The sequence below is a fragment of the Nicotiana attenuata genome, chromosome 1 (assembly GCF_001879085.1).
Source record: "Nicotiana attenuata strain UT chromosome 1, NIATTr2, whole genome shotgun sequence".
Taxonomy (NCBI): domain Eukaryota; kingdom Viridiplantae; phylum Streptophyta; class Magnoliopsida; order Solanales; family Solanaceae; genus Nicotiana; species Nicotiana attenuata.
This window is the reverse complement of record NC_031989.1, coordinates 14,468,171-14,486,292: the sequence shown is the minus strand read 5'-3', so window position 1 is coordinate 14,486,292 and position 18,122 is coordinate 14,468,171. Positions and strand designations below refer to the sequence as shown.

General features: G+C 37.5%; 1 protein-coding gene across 1 annotated transcript; it reads left to right on the top strand.

The window, feature by feature from the left end:
- Positions 9,964–17,860, top strand: LOC109205126 (ferric reduction oxidase 2-like). Its single transcript, XM_019367830.1, has 8 exons — positions 9,964–10,244; positions 10,444–10,549; positions 10,669–10,851; positions 11,234–11,468; positions 15,432–15,759; positions 15,868–16,111; positions 16,585–17,285; positions 17,376–17,860. The coding sequence occupies exons 1-8, from the start codon at positions 10,043–10,045 to the stop codon at positions 17,513–17,515; spliced, it is 2,139 nt and encodes a 712-aa protein (XP_019223375.1). The 5' UTR covers positions 9,964–10,042; the 3' UTR covers positions 17,516–17,860.

The following is an 18,122-nucleotide window of genomic DNA, read 5'->3' as shown; positions in this document are numbered from 1 at the left end:
GTAGTTTACTCGAGTTTTGAGACCTATTAGTTTGAGTAGCTTTACAGCCAAGATTATCTCCAAGATTCTTTTCAGAAGACTGAATCATATTATAGGGAAGCTCATAACAGAGAATCAGAGTGGCTTTGTTAAAGGTAAATTGATCACTAAAAATATTCTGCTAGCCCAGGAGATTGCTCAAGGTGTGAACAAGAAGAACAATGGAGGCAATGTTATTATAAAACTCGACATGGCAAAAGCCTATGACAAAATTTCCTGGACTTTCCTGATGGCAGTAATGAGGAAATTTGGCTTCTTTGAAAATTGGATTGACCTTATCTGGGGGCTTCTACAAGGTATCTGGTACTTTATCATCATCGATGGGGCTAGAATTGGTTTTTTCACATCTACTCAGGGCCTCAGACAAGGAGATACTTTATCCCCTTCATTGTTTATTATCAGAGTTGAGGTTCTTTCCAGATCTCTCAATGAGCTGAATGACTTTATTAGCTTCACTCCTTTTATCATGGATCATAGAGGTTCAATAATCAACCATTTAGCTTATACCGATGATATTGTTATATTCTGTGGAGGCAACAACATGACTATCAAGCTTATCAAAAAGGTTATTGACAGGTATGAAAAGGCTTCTGGGCAGAAAGCTAACAATGATAAGAGTTTCTTTATTACAGCCCCTCACACCTGTGCCATAAGAATCAACAGAACTAGAAATGCTACTATGGATAAGTCTTTCCCATTCTCTGAAAGTACAAGAGGGGGGTGAATTGTAAATACTTCAAATTAATTACTTATAGGTTGACTTAAAACTTAAGTAGTCGACTGAATATGATAATATAGCAGATATGGTGACGGAAAGTAAAATGCAGAGAATAATTGCAGGAATTAAAAACACCGGAATTTTTATACCGGTTCCGATTCAATGTGAATCCTAATCCAGTCCCCTTGGGTTGCAAGGGAGTTCTCTTCAGTAAATTAGTTTCTTCCGAGTACAAATGTGGTGTATATCGGTCAGTTTCTCTAGCACTCATTTTTGATACAATGCCTCACCAGTTGTGTGCTCTCTTTCTATCCCTGACTTGTTACACAGCTGATCTTAGTGAACTACAATGCTTGTTTGCGGTAGAATAAAGAGAGTGATTTGGTTTGATCAAAGTATATCTAAGCTAGGGTTTACAAGGGTGTATAAATACTTTGATGGATGGTAGAGGCTTGACAACCCAAGAGATTTGATCCTTGGAAAGAATTGATTCTTTCCAAGAATAAGGAATGAGCCGTTGCTTCTCTTGATTACTTTCCTTTAGCAGAAGATTGCTTCACTTGATTTCTCCTTGATTGTTGGATCTTCCAAATGTGGTCGCTTTCCAGATCTCCTCGTATCCTTTAGTCTTCCGTGATTCTGCCCATGATTCGTGCCTTTGACCAAGGCTCATTTTATTTTTTCCAGCTCACCTAATCATTGTTATTGCTAATTGATTCGTTGATTAGATTGCACCCAGATTTACGAGACCAATCCAGATTTGCTGATCACATGCTGATTGATTTCTTCCCTTGTTCATCATGAACCATTCGAGTAGTCTTCTTTACTTCTTGAACTTCATTTCCTTCACATGTATATTATTTGCGTCATTAAAATATGATCTAACAGGGGCTTCATCCTTATCTCCTCCGCTCTCGAAACCACCAACAGAGTCTTCTTCATCAGAGAGTATAGCGGCAGCCTCGTCCTCCAAAGCTTTTGCCTTTTCAATATCAGCTGAGCGGTCAAAGCCACGAGCATGCACTTCCTCGAGAGTCTCTCTCCGGGATTGTCGCCTGGCGTGGTCGATAGCACATGATAATTTTACTTCAACAGCAGTAGAGATCTCCTGTGCCGAATGTTGGCAGCCTTGGCGTCAGCTCGATAAGAGGACACAAATGCCTCCGCCTCAGATTTAGCCTTTACAAGTTCGGCGGCCGACTTAGCTTCGAGCTCCTCAATCTTCCAGCTCCGGGCCAAGCTTTCCACCTTCACGTTTTGAAGTTGACATTCGGCCAATGTCATCTGGCCCGAAGTGTGTCCTTCTCCGAAGCGAGAAGATCCATATGCTGCTTCCACCCCAGCATCTCGGCCTCTTTCACCTTGAGCTCCTCTCGAAGCTGCTCCACCAGCTCGTCCTTTTGTTGGGCCTACAAAGTCAAAGTGTTAGTCGCTAAGTCAGATAAGCACATAACAAACTCCCAAAGTTTACATTACCTGCTCAATGAGCTCGGTCTGTTCTCGATGAGCCTTCGTCAAGTCGGCTCGAAGGCCCCTAATCTCCTCCTCTTTTTGAACATAGAGGAGTTTGAGGTTGTCTCTCTCTTCCACGAGCTTCTTGATTTCGTCCTCGCTTCGGGCGAGCTCAGCTCGGGACTTGGAGAACGCTTGTCGATGGAGCGTCACAGCCTTCGCACAAAGAAAGGAAGTTAGATTCAGAAAAAGGAGAATAAAGCACGAACATAATTATAGAGGCAGAAAACTTACTTGTTTAAGAAGACACTAAGCCTCATAAAAAATAAACGACGCATCCGGGTCGGGACCATCCTCGACTCCCGCAAAGTATCCTCGGAAAATATCATTCCCTTCGTGGGTTGCCCCCACGTCGGGAGTCTTCATGGCCTGCGCATCTCGGAACTGCCCTTCTAAGAACACATGGCCAGGCGACGATTCATCTATGTTAATTATCCCAAGTGATTCACTTGGGACATTCTCTTCTCTTTGGAGGGACTCGGAATTAGGCTCTTCGGGCTCGCCCGCCAGATGTCCTCCAAGACGAGGTGCGCTTTTGCCGCACAATGGCTCCGGGACTCTGCTCGAGCTCCCCTCTAAGATTTCTTCGGTTCGAGATTGAACCGCATCAGCCACCGCCGGTTCAGCGGCCTTCGAAGCTTCAATGCTCCCCCTCTTCCGAGCTACCAGCAAACAGTCGTCATCCTCTCCTTCTTCCTCATCATCCCAAAGGTGTTGGACCGCTTCTGCAGATAGGGCTACAGGATCGGCCCTAGGCTTTCGAGCCTTATTTTTCTTGGGCTTCATAGAACTTGCTGGCGAAGCCCTTTTCTTTTTCTTCTCCATGGTTGGCTTTGGGGTTTCCTCTACACCGGGTGGGGGCGGCCTCATAACAATAGTGTCTCTGAGGCCTGCGTAAAGGGAAAGTAAGCATTTTATAGGGAAACGTTAACATATAAACAAGGGAACTCGCCATGGTTTTTAGCTTCCTACCGACCCTTGGCCAAATCACGCCAACAACGTTCTGCATGTGAAGAAGTGGAGGTAAGTTGTCGAACCCAACTTGCGAGGTCCGGAATCGCGCGAGGAAACCAAAGGGAAGCTGCAACATCGAAAAGGATCGAGGAAGAATAGAGAAAGCAGAGTAGTTAACATCGTCGATAGGTTTGTACTTACGTTTCATGTTCCATTCCTCGGGGAATGGCATCCTTTCGACAGGAATTAAGTCGGAGGTCTTGATTCGAAAAACCGGCCCATCCATCATCGGTCCTTGTCCTCATCGATACTAGAGAATAGCACCTTCGAGGATCGACGTTGGAGCTTTATCAAACCACCTCGATAGAGGCAAGGGCTGTATAGCCTGATCAGGTGATCGAGTGTAAAAGACATCCCTTTGACCTTGCTCGAGAAGTACTATAACGACCTGAATGGTCTTTTTGCTTTCTAGAACCCTGTTCCCCTAAATAAGACTTCTCGTACTTGCTTTTACTGATTTATGACTTGCGGGGATGGTTGGTTCCGGATTTGGAAGAGTTTGGGTCGAAATCGGAACACTTGGTTCCTTAAGGTTGGCTTAAAAGGCCAAGTTTGACTTCAGTCAAAATTTTGAGTAAACAACCACATAATCGGGATTTTACGGTTCCAATAGGTTTGTATGATAATTTCGGACTTATCCGTATGTTCGGATTGGGTTTTGGATGACCCGGGAGCGTTTTAGCGTAATAGTGAAAGTTAGTTCTTGAAGGTTTTTAGAAGTTCTTTAAATTTGGTTTAGAGTGGGTCTTGATGATATCGAGGCCCAAACGGGATTCCGAGACCGGCAATAGTTCCGTAATTTCATTTAAGACTTGCATGCAAAATTTGGTGACTATCCGAGTAGTATAAGTGTGTTTCGTCACATTGGAAGTAAATTGAAGGACTTGAAGTTCATAAGTTTGAATCAAATTGTTTTAGGGTGTGATTCCTAGTTTTAATGTTGTTTCCGGCGTTTCGAGGGTTCGCGCGAGTCCGTTTTATCATTACAAACTTGTGGGTGTGTTCGGGCGGGGCCCCGGGGGCCCCAAGCGTCAATCTGACGGGGCTTGGACCAAGTTGGGAATTTTGGGCAAGTGCTAAATGCCCAGCTTTTGTCTTAACCGCACCTGTAGTTGGTCAGCCGCAGATGCGAGCTCACAAGTGCGGGCCTTGACTCGCAGATGCGCCCAAGGGTGGCCAGCCCAGAAACCGCAGAAGCGGTCCTTTCTCCGCAGAAGCGGTTGTCCATCCGCAGAAGCTGCCCCAACCGGCCCAGTGAAGTTCCGCAGAAGCGAACCATTTTCTGCAGATGCGGTGGGCGCAGGTGCGGCCCAGGACCGCAGATGCAAAAATCACTGAAGGCAGTGACCTTCATTTATTACGGGAGTTAGGCATTTTTGGCTCATTTTCACTCCATTGTTGGGCAATTTTGGAGCTCTTGAGAGGGGTTTTTCACCAAGCTTTTGGAGGTAAGTAATTCCTACTATATGTGAGTTAAAAACTTGGATTTTGGGTAGATTAACATGTAAAGATTAGTGAAAATTATGGGATTAGAGTAAAACCTAGGTTTTTGATAAAAACGGGATTTAACCACGAAATTTGTTATGGAATGAAGTAAAAATCATATATTCTTGATCCTTAGGTTATGGATAACAACTTCCTTCAAAAATTTCCGGAATCCGGGCACGTGGGCCTAGGGGTGAATTTTAGGAATCTTGCCTTTGGGGTTGGATAATCACTTTAATAGCTAGAATATGAACTTGTAAACCTATAATGATTGGTTTTTACACTATTTGAATAGTTTCGGATTGTGCGGCTCTGGTTTGAGGATTTGAGCGCATTCTTGAGTTGGAAGTAGGCTCGAAACGAGGTGAGTCTCTTTTCTAACCTTGTAAGAGAGAAATTTCCCCATAGGTGAACTTAATTAATATATGATTAATTGTGGGGGCTACGTACGCACGAAGTGACGAAAGTCCGTACGTAGCTACTATTCTTGTTATGTCCGGATAGTTCTAGGCTTACACCATGCTTTGTGGGCACCGCTATATGATTATATATGTTGATTTGCATTGAATGGAACTAAGTCGAAGATGCTATGATTTCAAAGATTTCAAGTAAATTATTATTTTGAAAAAAATTGAGGAAACATTTCGTTATATTTATATTTAACCGCGTCGCAAGTATATTCCACGAGCGGAGTGATTATTTCCACTACTCTCATGGGAGCGGGCCGTTCGCCTCGGCAGGTTAATAAATGTATATATGGTTCGGGCCGTTCGGCCCTCGGCAGTGCACAGTTTACTTTCATGTTGGATGGGACCGAATGTCCTCGGTGGTATTTGTGGGTGACAATAGAACCGGAACTCCTTATAATTTGTATTATTTGTTGCTTGAAAGGTCACTTGTTAATTTGATGAAAAGATTTTCAATATTATTCTTGTTTGAGCTTGTTGCCCTCTACATACATTGTGATCTAAAATATTAAACTTCATATTATTATATTGCTGGCCCTAGTAAGTGTCGGAGTCGACCCCTCGTCACTACTTTTGCGAGGTTAGGCGAGATACTTACTAGGTACATATTTTTATCTACTAACGCTACATATTTGTACTTGATTGTACAGGCTTTGAGGCAGGTGCATCTGGCCGGCACGTAGATTGGACTTTTCAGCTTGAGGCTTTCTGGCGAGCTGCCCTTTTGAGCCGTTCTGCAGCAGCTGGAGTCTCTCTATGTCTTTATTTCCTGTCTATTTCCTTTCCAAACAGTAGGATAGTATGGTTTTGTATATTCTACTAGATTGCCCACGTACTTGTGACACCAGGTCTTGGCACACACATTGGTAGACTTATGATTTTTGGTTTGCTATCATGATTTAAGTTTATATTTATTACTTCCATCTATTTATGCTTAAGTTTCAAACTCCTAATTTCTTTATCAATAAGGAAAGATTTTCACGTACTAATTATTTAAATGAGGATTTCACTAGTTGATTAGTGTTGGCTTACCTAACAACGGTGTTTGGGCGCCATCACGGCCTAATAGGGAATTTGGGTCGTGACAAGTACCCGAGCAAATTGACGATGCGCCAGAAAGAAGGATAGATCTGGCCAAGGGTCACCCGATATTGGTGACAGAAATCGAGAATGACTGGATCTACAGGACCCGGTGCATGATCTACAGGACCAAGTGTGAAAGGATAAGTATACACGCTTAAGTATTCTTCCACATGAGTAGTGATGTCCTCTTTGGGGGAAGGAATCACCACCTCCTTATCCCCCCAATTACAATCCTTTTTCACCTGCTCGAGATCGTCTTCATTTATCGAGCAGATGTATCAGGACATGGGTTCGCAACGGCCTAGGACTGATGCAGGCTTATCGATCTTGAAATCGGAAGATAGCTCGCATGGCTCAGGAATACACTCCTTGATACGAGGTGGCACCGTCGTTCTACCACCGGCTGGCCACGATGACGAGGAGGCTTTTTCTTTCTGAGAAACGATTTTAGATGTTTTAGCCATTGTTGTTGAGAAACTCAAAAGAAAAGAAGAAGTTGATGTTGTTGAAGAAAGAATGGACTCAGAGAAGATGAAGAAGCTGGTAAGGTTTTGGGAAAGGTTTGAGAAATAAAGATTGAAAAGGTTGTGAAATTGACCTATTTATAGTGGTCACTTCGATTTGGGGAAGCCAATGGCCGACCATCAGCCGCGTTTAATGACCTTGGGAACTATGTAGACGCGACCTTTCAATCACTTCTGTCGCTGACGTCACGAGATTAACATCATGATCGAGGCATCAGAGGATTGAAGATCAAATCGTTTCTTATCATCTTATTCTAAGAAACGCGGGAACTATCTATATACGGTCGAAGTCAGGTATGCCCGATTGCGTGGCCTCGAGGGTCACTTCGAGAGCGAGATCGAAATAGACCAGGCGCGAGCCCGATGGCAAAGTACAAGCTTTGAAGATCGAAGTGCTCAATGAATACCGAGGCCAAGTATGACCGACCTCGAGATAATACCGTTATGTTCCATAACAGAAAGAGCGAGATTCCCGCAGTGGCTCTAAGATTACAGCGTAAATTCCGGAACGGATTTGTGCTAGGAGGTTAGACAGCTGTATAATAAGATTCCCTACTACAATTAGAATTATATGTTATTTAGGATTCCCCTCCTATATAAATGGGACCCCAATCATTTGTAACGGATCATCATTCACTGAGAAGATAATATACATTTCCGCTTTCTTGCCTACTGTTCATCTGAATCATCTTATTATTATTTTATTGTTCTTGTTCATTTACCTCGAGGTCGCCTTAGCCCGAGGTCGAGACTAGCCCACACGCTGGTTTGATTACCTTACTCTTTAATTTATACAATTAATTCCTTGTTCATCAGTTAGTATTGGATTGAATCATATATCTTTAAAATCACAAAATAAATTTAATTGTTCCTTGGATTTTAGGTAACATTCTTAAGTATCGTTGAAAATTTTCACACATCTAAAGAAAGTTAATAGCATCAATCATAAAGGTTATGTGACTATATTTTTATATCTCCTCAAATTACCATATATCTCTCCTGAAATTTTTTTAGATTATTTATTAAAAAGTGATATTATTTGAAAAAGCAAATAATGACTTCTTGAGCTACACTTATTTGCACCGAATTAATTGGCTATAAGTCTATAACGATACTTATTTTGGACCGGAGGAGTATTTGAGCCTCTAAGAAGTTTGTGAAGTAAAATCTATTTTTTTGTGTTCGAAGAAATAGTAACTTCCCTTTTGGACCATAGTCTTCATATTTTCATTTTAGTTATTATTATAATAACAAGATATTAAAACTGTGTGGTGATGTTTTGTAGGTATCATGTGTTTGAGTTCTTTTTTACTTAAAGAAAATTCATCATATTATCTTCAGTGGTAGGACAAGTGATTCCAACACTTTCAGTCTTTTTTGATTGCAAATGACTTGTCAACTGAAGTGGAGGCCTCTACACACTTCCAAATTCCAACTGAAAGAGTGCAGGTTCAACTAGCTTCAATTCTTACCAAACAAGGCCCAATTACAATTATGAAAAATACATTTACTATAATTCTAAGCGAGTCTTTTTTACCATGAGTTAGAGGTAAATTTAAATTTATTAAGAGAAAATGATGTGCCCTCACTTGTACCTTCAATTAACATCTAGATCACCCAAACTAGGGCAATTATTGAAAATTTTGGCTTATGAGAATCCACATAATTAATCCTTCTTTAGCTTAAACCACCTGATCAGTAGTTAATTAGAACCCTTTTCTTTTTGCAACTTTAGCGCGTGTGGACTCTGGCAGCTGGATATGGTCGTTGTAGAAGGATTTAGTGGCACAACCCTATCCACCACTAGTTTTATTATTATTATTTCCTACCGGATGTTCAATACTCGTATTGGGGTCCAATTAAATTCAGATTCGTACCAAAAAATTTCAAAATGCTTCTTAGCAAAGCAATTTCATACCCAAGCTTCAAACCCGAAATCTCAAGAATGAAAAAATACTTACTACTCTTGTTGACTAGTTTAATTACTTGGTCGTCCTTTTGTATTGCCTGAAAAGATAAAGCGCAATGCGTATATTGCTTTTTATTAGTATGTGTTTTAATACTTTCTCCATTTTTCATGGAAAAAACAACAAAATAATCTTCAGGAATAGCCAAAAAGTATTTACAAAAGCAGTAGCTCAAAATATTAGGTTAGGGAGTTAGACATAGAATTAAGTTAAAATGATATATATGCCATAAGTTTGCCATGGCTATTTTAGTTTGATGACCTATTTGAGGAAAGTTACCAACACTCTGATTAGTACATTTAGCGCAGCACAGTAAAGACCTAAACTAAACTGTCACTAAAGCCAAATATACATCCCGCCTATTTCGTAAAGAAATTAGTTTAAAGGCAAAGTTTCGACTAAAGCTTGAAAAAGATGTTAAAACTACACTTCTTTGTCCTGATGGCCTAAAGTAAAAAAGAATTCACAAAAGTTAGGTGGAAAAAAAAAGGAGAAATAGGGATTTTTACACAAATAGCCGATAATATTCATTGTTTACTTTTTCTAGCCATATACATAATTTATACATTGATTATACATAATTATACACGTAGAATACATTAAACATATTTTATACTCCCTCCGTCTCAAATTATCTGTCATGATTCTCTTATACACGCCCCTTAAGAAAAATTAATTAGGATGGAATTTTGACTACTTTACCCTTAGTCATGTCTTAATATTTAATCTTTTTTCATTGGTATTTGAACAAAGTTATTCATAATTGAGGTGTTTGTAGTCTTCAAAGATAATTATTATTAAAGGTAAAAAGGAAAAAAAAAAATTAATTTTGTCTTGAACTTCTAAAATGACAAATAATTTGAGACAACTATTTTTAATAACCACGACGGATAATATGAGACGGAGAGAGTATCTCCACTAGCCATTTTTAGTTTAAGTAGTTGTGTGGGAGGCTATTTGGGTTAATTCATCATTTTTTCAAATCTAATTTTGGTGCATAAAATAATCCGATCAATATTTGTACTAGTGGAAGTTAACTTGATTACTTGAGGTGTGTGAAAGTTGGGCCGGACATCGCTATTATTAAAAAAGTGAGTTGTAATAACTATCACCATCTCATACAAACTTGCTTATATATAGGAGAGAACTTGTAACACTCCTTTGCTATACTATATCTTCTTCCATTGAAAGGCCATAAACAAGCTAATTAGAGAAATAAAGAAGCTAGAAATAATGGAGGTGAAGAAGAGATTATCATCATCTTCACTTTCTGATGGAAAAATAAGAATGATACAAGGAGCAATATTAGCTTTAGCACTTACTATATTTCTTGGGAATTTGATGATGTGGGTAATTATGCCAACTTTCACTTATTATCAGAAATGGGTTCCTGCTCTCCTTGCTGCTACTAACTCCACATTCTTTGATATCCAAGGTATACATCTAACTCCTTCCTCCATTTTTTCCATTCTTTTTGTCCCTTTTGGAATGTTCCATTAAATTGGAACGATACAGAAAATATTAGCATGAGAATCCGACTCCTCTTTTCTTCTTTTCTTTATTTTTTTTAAAATATTGAGATGAGGGAAAAATTAAATTTTTTTGTATATTTGATTCTTGGTGTCATTTTACAGGTCCCATTATGATGAACTTCACACTGCCAATATTATTCATAGCTGTTTTGGGTTGCATTTATGTCCATTTGGAGAAGCAAAAAAGTGATAGTGTCACGTCATATTGGTATATATACAAAAAAAAAATTTAAGATTTTCTTGTATGGTTGAAGGAATTTTATTTGAGATTACATGTATTAATTGTTTTTTTCTACTTGTTATTGTTGTTTTTCCTTCAAATTGCAGCAACAAGGATTGGTTGAAGGTGTTGAAGAAGCCAAAAATTATCAAACCATTAGGGAAAGTGACATGGATAGAGCTCTTTTTTCTGGCCATGTTCATTATTCTCTGCGTTTGGTATTTCTCGGCATTTGTCTATTTTCACTATAGTACCATTACCACTTATGCAGCAACTAAAGGAGTTCAAGTGTAAGTATCTCCTTTCCCAAATCCTCCTACAAACACAAAGATAAAAAGAAAAAGAAAAAGAGAAAGTTCTATATTGACTTTTAATCATATTGCTTGTTGTACATTATACTACCTTCAGTCCATATTGTCTAATCTTTAAAAAATTTGCACACCTTTAAAAAGATAACCATAAAAAGACCCGTTATCTTTGTGTTAAATATTAGTAGCAGCCCGGTGCACTAAGCTCCCGCTATGTTTGGGGTTCGGGGAAGGGCCGGACCACAAAGGGTTTATTGTACGCAACCTTACCCTGCATTTCTGCAAGAGGCTGTTTCTACGGCTTGAACCCGCAATAACTTTTTTTTTTTTTTTTTTTTTTTTTTTTGTGGTGGGAACATTGTAGGTGGCAGGCAAGGATTGATAGGTTGGCATTGGTGATAGGGCTAACAGGGAATATATGTTTAACATTTTTGTTTTACCCAGTGAGCAGAGGGTCATCAATTTTGCCTCTTTTGGGACTAACTTCAGAAGGCAGTATCAGATATCATATATGGTTGGGACATATGGCTATGACCCTATTCACTATTCATGGTCTTCTCTTTATTCTCTTTTGGGCTGTCTCTGGTCGATTACATGAGGTAAGTTTCCTTCCTAATTAAAACATGTTTATTCATAATATATTCTTGAATTCTATCCTAATTTTGTTTTATTCTACTATCAAATAGAATAAAAATTAAGAAATTTTCACTGAAGTAATAATCTATAAGATGTTGCACACCCCAAGATTGCTCTTTAAACCACGACACTACAAGAAATAAGATTTTCAGTGACGATCTTAAGGAATATATTATACACTGATACTACAAAAATAGCTAGCTAGATTCACTGTTTATTTTTTCTAACCAATATACACATATTATACATATATTATATATTCACCAGGTGTTTTTAGTTTAAGCGTTTAGGTTAATTATATTCCTCTAATTTCTTTGTATCAAGTGCACTAAATATTTGAACTTTCTATCTTAATAAGACATTCTTTTGAGAAGGTGGGGGTGGTTGGTGTTGGATTTTCAAGATTTCCATAACTTAAAGTCTGCCTGATTATGATATGTAATTTATAGCCAAACCACATAATTTATGCTTGAATTAAGAAAAAAGAAAGTTTGAAATTCTGAAATAGAGATATTGCTACGTGAACTTCATGTACAAGAAACTACTTAATCAAGATTCAAGAGAACGTCAAAAAGAAGATAAAGGAATTTTTGAAGCTTAACTTATAAAGTAAAAAAGATGATCATTACACACCAATTTTTCTTGGTTTGCCACTCAATAACATGTTGTTAGGTTGATAATGCCCACACTCAAAAGAAGATGTGAATATTAAGTTCACTAGGTTTCAAACCTCACCATATATCAAAAGTATGGGTGATATTGCACATTAATATCATTCAAATATAAGCAAATTGATAGGAATCTTTATATTAATAGCCGGTCTGCTTCACTATTTTTTTAAGTCAGTATATATTGATTATACACGTATTATAAATGAATTGTATATATATAATGCATATCAACCGATTATTTTTATTTTAAGCAGTTAGATAAATAATTATTTAAGTTAATTCTTCAAATTGAAGAAAGGGAGTGAATTCTTTTCTTTTGTTATTTCCTTTTACTTTATGATGAATAGTTGATTTTAATTACTTTTGACATATTTTTCATTTTAAAAAATATAACAATAAGATTAAACAATAAAGTTATTATTATTGATGTAACCGAACAACAATGATAACTTTTGTAGGGTGGTTGGTGTCCTTCTAGATACTGAAATTTTACCTGAGTTCAAAGTTTTCATAAATTCACTTTTAAAAAGAATTTCCCAAAAGTATGTATTCATAGTCTAATACGTTAAAAAATAATCCAATTCCTCTTATGCAATATTTGGTAATAATTATGCCTCAGGTCTAGCTCTTACCTAACACTCAATTTCAATAGACTGAAGTTCAAATTCAAAAAAGCAAAATAAGATAGTTATGTATCATCACCCTTTTACTAAGGTCATTATCTAATTAAGTTGTCACAGTATGTGAGGAGCAATCAAATGTATAATGTGATAATAGAAGATTTCATCATTACATTTTATCTCTTATCTACTCTGCCCAAACCTTTTAGTCTTTTCATAACAAAAGGCAAAGCTAGTACAAATTAAAATTGATTAATTTCCCATTGGAATGATTGTTCTTTTAAAAATTAAGGGTTGAGCATCTTAATTGATAACATGACAAGAAATGTTTAGATTTTTTTAATTTATTTCTCGTGTCTTAAAGTTTAGAAGCTCCTTTTTTTTCCGAATAGATAAGCCCATATACCAAAAACCATTAAGACTTGGAATAATTTAGTACTCCCTCCGTCTCATTTTATGTGTAGGTGTTCGGATTTCAAGAATCAAATGAATTCTTCTTTGACCGCGATTCATTTATATACTTTTACTTGTTAACTATTATGATCTCTAGTACTCTTTACGTAGTTTTTACATATATAAAATTTATTTCAAAAAATTTAAAGATTCTATGTTCAAATTCACGGTCAAAAAACTAAGAAGTGTCACATAAATTGGGACAGATGGAGTAGTATTAATGGAAAATCTTCCACATAATAAGTGTGAGTTCAATCTTTCACATATGTTTTGCCGACTGTACTAAGAAAAGTCTCTAAATTTAGTCAAGAAATTTATTTTAATCTATATGAACAAAGTAACATGTTTAAAAATTGTAATTATTAACTTCTAAGGAAAGATAATACACATAGTGATTGAAACTAACACAGTGATATAATATAATACGAATAAAAGTTTGGTGAAATAGTTAAATGTGGGAAACCTTCGTAAGACTAAATTAAGGTTCCACTAGATTTGGAAGTTTGATTGGGATTTCAGAAGAAAAGTGCAAGAGCCCACTCCCCAAGCCACTAGCTATAATAGCGATACCACAATAGAGTGGAAATTGGACCACATGAGGATCTTTTTGTGTGGGGAGTTTTCATTCGATGTTCGGTATCCGCATTGGAGTCCGACTATATTCGGATTCACGCCGCGTAGGGCCTCATTCCGGAGAAAAAGTTCCATGTCAAGGATTTTTCCATACTCAGGGCTCAAACCCGAGGAAAGAGCAATCACATCCAACAGCACCCCATCCTTTGGTGGTGGACCACATCAAGATTATTTGTGCATTTGTTTCAACTATTTGCCTATTGCAGTTTGGCATTTTCATGAACCCATACTGTTTGGTCTTTTCCTAATTTATGGATTCTTCCTTTTGGGACCTCCATCAAAAAAGAGAATGAAGCAATAGAATGATTAATAAGTTTCCCTACATGTTCTACACCACTAAACAACCAAACAAAGTTTTTAATTGTGACATCCATTTGGGCATCTTGAGTCTAGAAGAGAGCCGCTCACGCCAGCATGATGCCTAAATGACGTGATCATATTATATCTAATCTTTACCTTGGCAGATGGACGGAATATTTCTCGCGAGCATAATCTAATTCTCAGGAGGTCCAAATTCAATTTACTATTAGGGATATATACAGAAAATAGTAATATTTAATCAGGGAAATATATATACTACAAATCTATAGGTGCGGAGGCACACACTGCTTTTAGCTCGAGCTAAGAAACTTTTTATAAAATATACTCCTTCTATTCTACTCTATGTGACATTATTACTAATTGAAGAGTCAAACAAAATATTTTGCCACATATTTTTTTTCAAATAGTATTTACATATTTTAAATTATTAATTATTTGTGACTTATAGTATTTTTGTGCAGTTTCTAAATATGTAAATTTTCTTTTTAAAAAAAATTAAAAATTTGATGTCTGAATTTACACAAAAAATTAGTTAGTTTAAGCCTCGTATTTCCGAGAAGGCTGATATAAACTAGAAAGGAGGGAGTATATAGTTTTACTATGTCCGAATTCGATATTACAAGAAATAATGGGTGCCCTCATACTTCAGATTCATCGATTTAAAATTCTAGACCGTCCTAACTACTACTGCCAGCCTTGTAGGCAGTGGCGGAAGCAGGCTTTCGCTAAGGGGATTCAAAAAATGAAAAGTTTAAAAATCATGTGGGGAAGAAAAGATGAAGGGAAAAAAAAGGTGGAATACGATAGGAATGTTTGCAATTAGAAGAATGTATACAAAAATTAGTAGGCGCGAAGTACATATTGCTTTTAACTCGAACTACAAATATACACAAAATTGAAAGTTTTTAAAATTATATGTTTGTATTAGGTCCTACTCCTATATCATAATGGCCTAATCCTATATCGTAATGGTGCAGTTATACGAATCATCTGCTCACTTGTAATCTTAGATTCGCCTCTGACTACTATCATCTATGTATGAGTTCCAATGAGAACAACCTCCTGCTACAACCTCTTGCCACCAATGCCTTTATATTTGAAAAAAGAAATGAGTGGAAGGATAAAAGTAGAATAATGGATAAAGTAATTCACCCTTGAATTTACTGCTTATAACATCATATTTATTCACCTTAATTATATCTTAGTTACTATATTTGGTTTAACGCAGATGCTGAAATGGGATCCACATTACATATCAAATGTACCTGGAGAGATTGGTTTACTGGTTGGATTAGTATTATGGATAACAACTTTTCCAGCAATAAGAAGAAGAATGTTTGAACTCTTCTTCTACACTCACTACCTCTACATTCTATTCATGGCTTTCTTCTTACTCCACACTGGAATGTTCTATGCCTGCATTATGCTTCCTGGTTTCTTCCTCTTCCTCATCGATCGATACTTGAGGTTTTTGCAATCCAAACAAAAAGTTCGTTTAGTTTCAGCCAGAGTTTTGACTTGTGAAACTTTTGAATTCAACTTCTCCAAAATACCAGGTAACATTTCCGCCTTTTCAAGCAAAGAAATATAAACAAGTAACTTATATACACTGACTACGCAACGAATTTCTAAAACTTTTATATTTATTTATTTATGATTTGTAGGTTTGGAGTACTCTCCCACAAGCGTCATGTTCCTAAATGTACCAAGCATATCAAAGCTGCAGTGGCATCCATTCACTGTAACATCAAACAGTAACTTAGAATCAGATACAATTAGTGTTGTTATCAAATGTGAAGGAAGTTGGACCAAGAAACTTTACGATGTTATATCTTTGCCTTCCCCTGTGGATCGCCTTGAAGTTTCTGTTGAAGGACCTTATGGACCTGCTTCCACTCATTTCCTAAGGTTAGTATTCAACATGTTCATATTGCATCAGAGGCGGACCTACCCTTAGGGTAGGGGGGGTCACCAGCCCCCGATATATAAATGTATATATTTTGATTGGCACCCTAAGACTCAAAGCTTAGGCAGCTGCAGTGGTTGATTCGGGGGCACAACTTGACTTTTAGTGCGCTGCCTAAGTTTGATCATGCTCCAGCATTTGCTCAAGTTTTTAGTCGATAGTGGTGACCCTGCCACTTTCATATCCTAGGTCCGCCTTTGTGTGTATTGCATTGTTGGTTTTAAGTTATATATACTAACAATGTAGAGAAACTTTTATGGTATCAGTGTATTGTTAACTTGTGAATACATGTTACTATATTAACAATTAATGCTAGCTTGTCATAAAGATTTACATGTAATTACCTTAGAAGTGGCTTAATCGTGTAAATTCTTTATATATGTACTTTGTGATGATGTAGCCATTTTAATCACAGGCATGATACATTGGTGCTGATCAGTGGAGGAAGTGGAATCACTCCGTTCATTTCAATCATCAAAGAGCTGATATATATGAGCTCAACACTGAAATGCAAAACCCCCAAGATTCTATTGGTCAGTGTGTTTAAGAACTCTTCTCAACTCTCCATGTTAGACCTACTTCTTCCTTTATCAGGCACTCCTTCAGGATGTTCTAATCTTGACCTACAAATTGAGGCTTATATTACCAGAGAGAATGAACCAGCACAAGAAAAATCCGAACCCCTTCGAACTGTTTGGTTCAAACCTAACCATTCTGATGCACCCATAACCCCTATTTTAGGCCAAAACAACTGGCTTTGGCTTGCTGCTATAATATCTTCCTCATTTGCTCTTTACCTTCTATTTGTGGGGTTACTTTACCAATACTATGTTTACCCTATGGACCATGGTACTAACAAGGTATTCCCATATCACACAAGGGCATTGTTCAACATGCTATTTATAGCAGTGTCTATAGTAATTGCAGCAAGTTCAGTCTTCCTTTGGAACAAGAAGAAAAGTGCTAGGGAAACTAAACAGATTCAGGACATGGCAGATTCAACAAAATCTTTAAACTCATTATTAGCTTATGCTGATCAAGAGCTGGAAAGTCTTCCTCAACAATCACTCAACAAATCAATCAAGACATATTATGGCCAGAGACCTGATCTCAAGAGTAATTATATCCTTGCATAATCAAAACTATTAAGTAGTACTTTCTTACAAACACTCTATGTTTGGGTAACTAAATGAAGTTTTTTTGCAGGAATTTTGCTAGAAGTTAAAGGAGCAAGTGTTGGAGTACTTGCCTCTGGACCGAAAACCTTGAGGCACAACGTAGCAGCCATTTGTTCATCTGGTTTGGTTGAGAATCTGCACTTCGAGTCCATCAGCTTCACCTGGTGATTTACACGTCTTCTCAGCTCCAACCTAGCTTAAAGGACTCTGAAAGAATGCATATCTATGTAGATATTATGCTCTGTAATATGTTCCAGCCTTCTGGTTGGATCGATATGCGTGTTCAAATAGGTACTGTGAGTATGTTTGCCCTAGGTTACATTACTTTTTGTGGAATATCATATGTAAGGTATTTTAAGTAGAGTCTTGGAAGAGGAAATAAGTTTCATGGGATTTGAATTGAACCTGTATTTGTTTGGGAAGCTAAGACTAAACAAAGACCATCTCATACAGTCATACCCAACTTATTATTGATAAATGAACCAAACCAAGCTCCTAAATAATTTTTGCTAAGACTGGGTCTGAAACTCTCAAGTCTACTCGTTTTAACTTGCATTTCAGTGTACTCGTTTTAACTCGCAACTATGCATCCATTCCAAGCAAGTTAAGGTTGATTATATGAATGATCTGTCCATACCGCTCCATTTAAGCATGTCACATCCCACCCTCCCTTTAACTTGCATAAAAGAATTCCAATTCCTATTCCTTAAGGTTGGGGGGGGGGGGGGGGGGGGGCAGTGATCTTATTGCAATCAGAAGAACAAAAGAAAAAGGA

Excerpts from the sequence above, each read along its gene's own strand:
- LOC109205126 (XM_019367830.1), top strand. The coding sequence starts at position 10,043 with ATGGAGGTGAAGAAGAGATTATCATCATCTTCACTTTCTGATGGAAAA. Across the intron at positions 10,245-10,443 it reads CACATTCTTTGATATCCAAG|GTCCCATTATGATGAACTTC; the intron begins GTATACATCTAA and ends GTCATTTTACAG. Across the intron at positions 15,760-15,867 it reads CAACTTCTCCAAAATACCAG|GTTTGGAGTACTCTCCCACA; the intron begins GTAACATTTCCG and ends TATGATTTGTAG.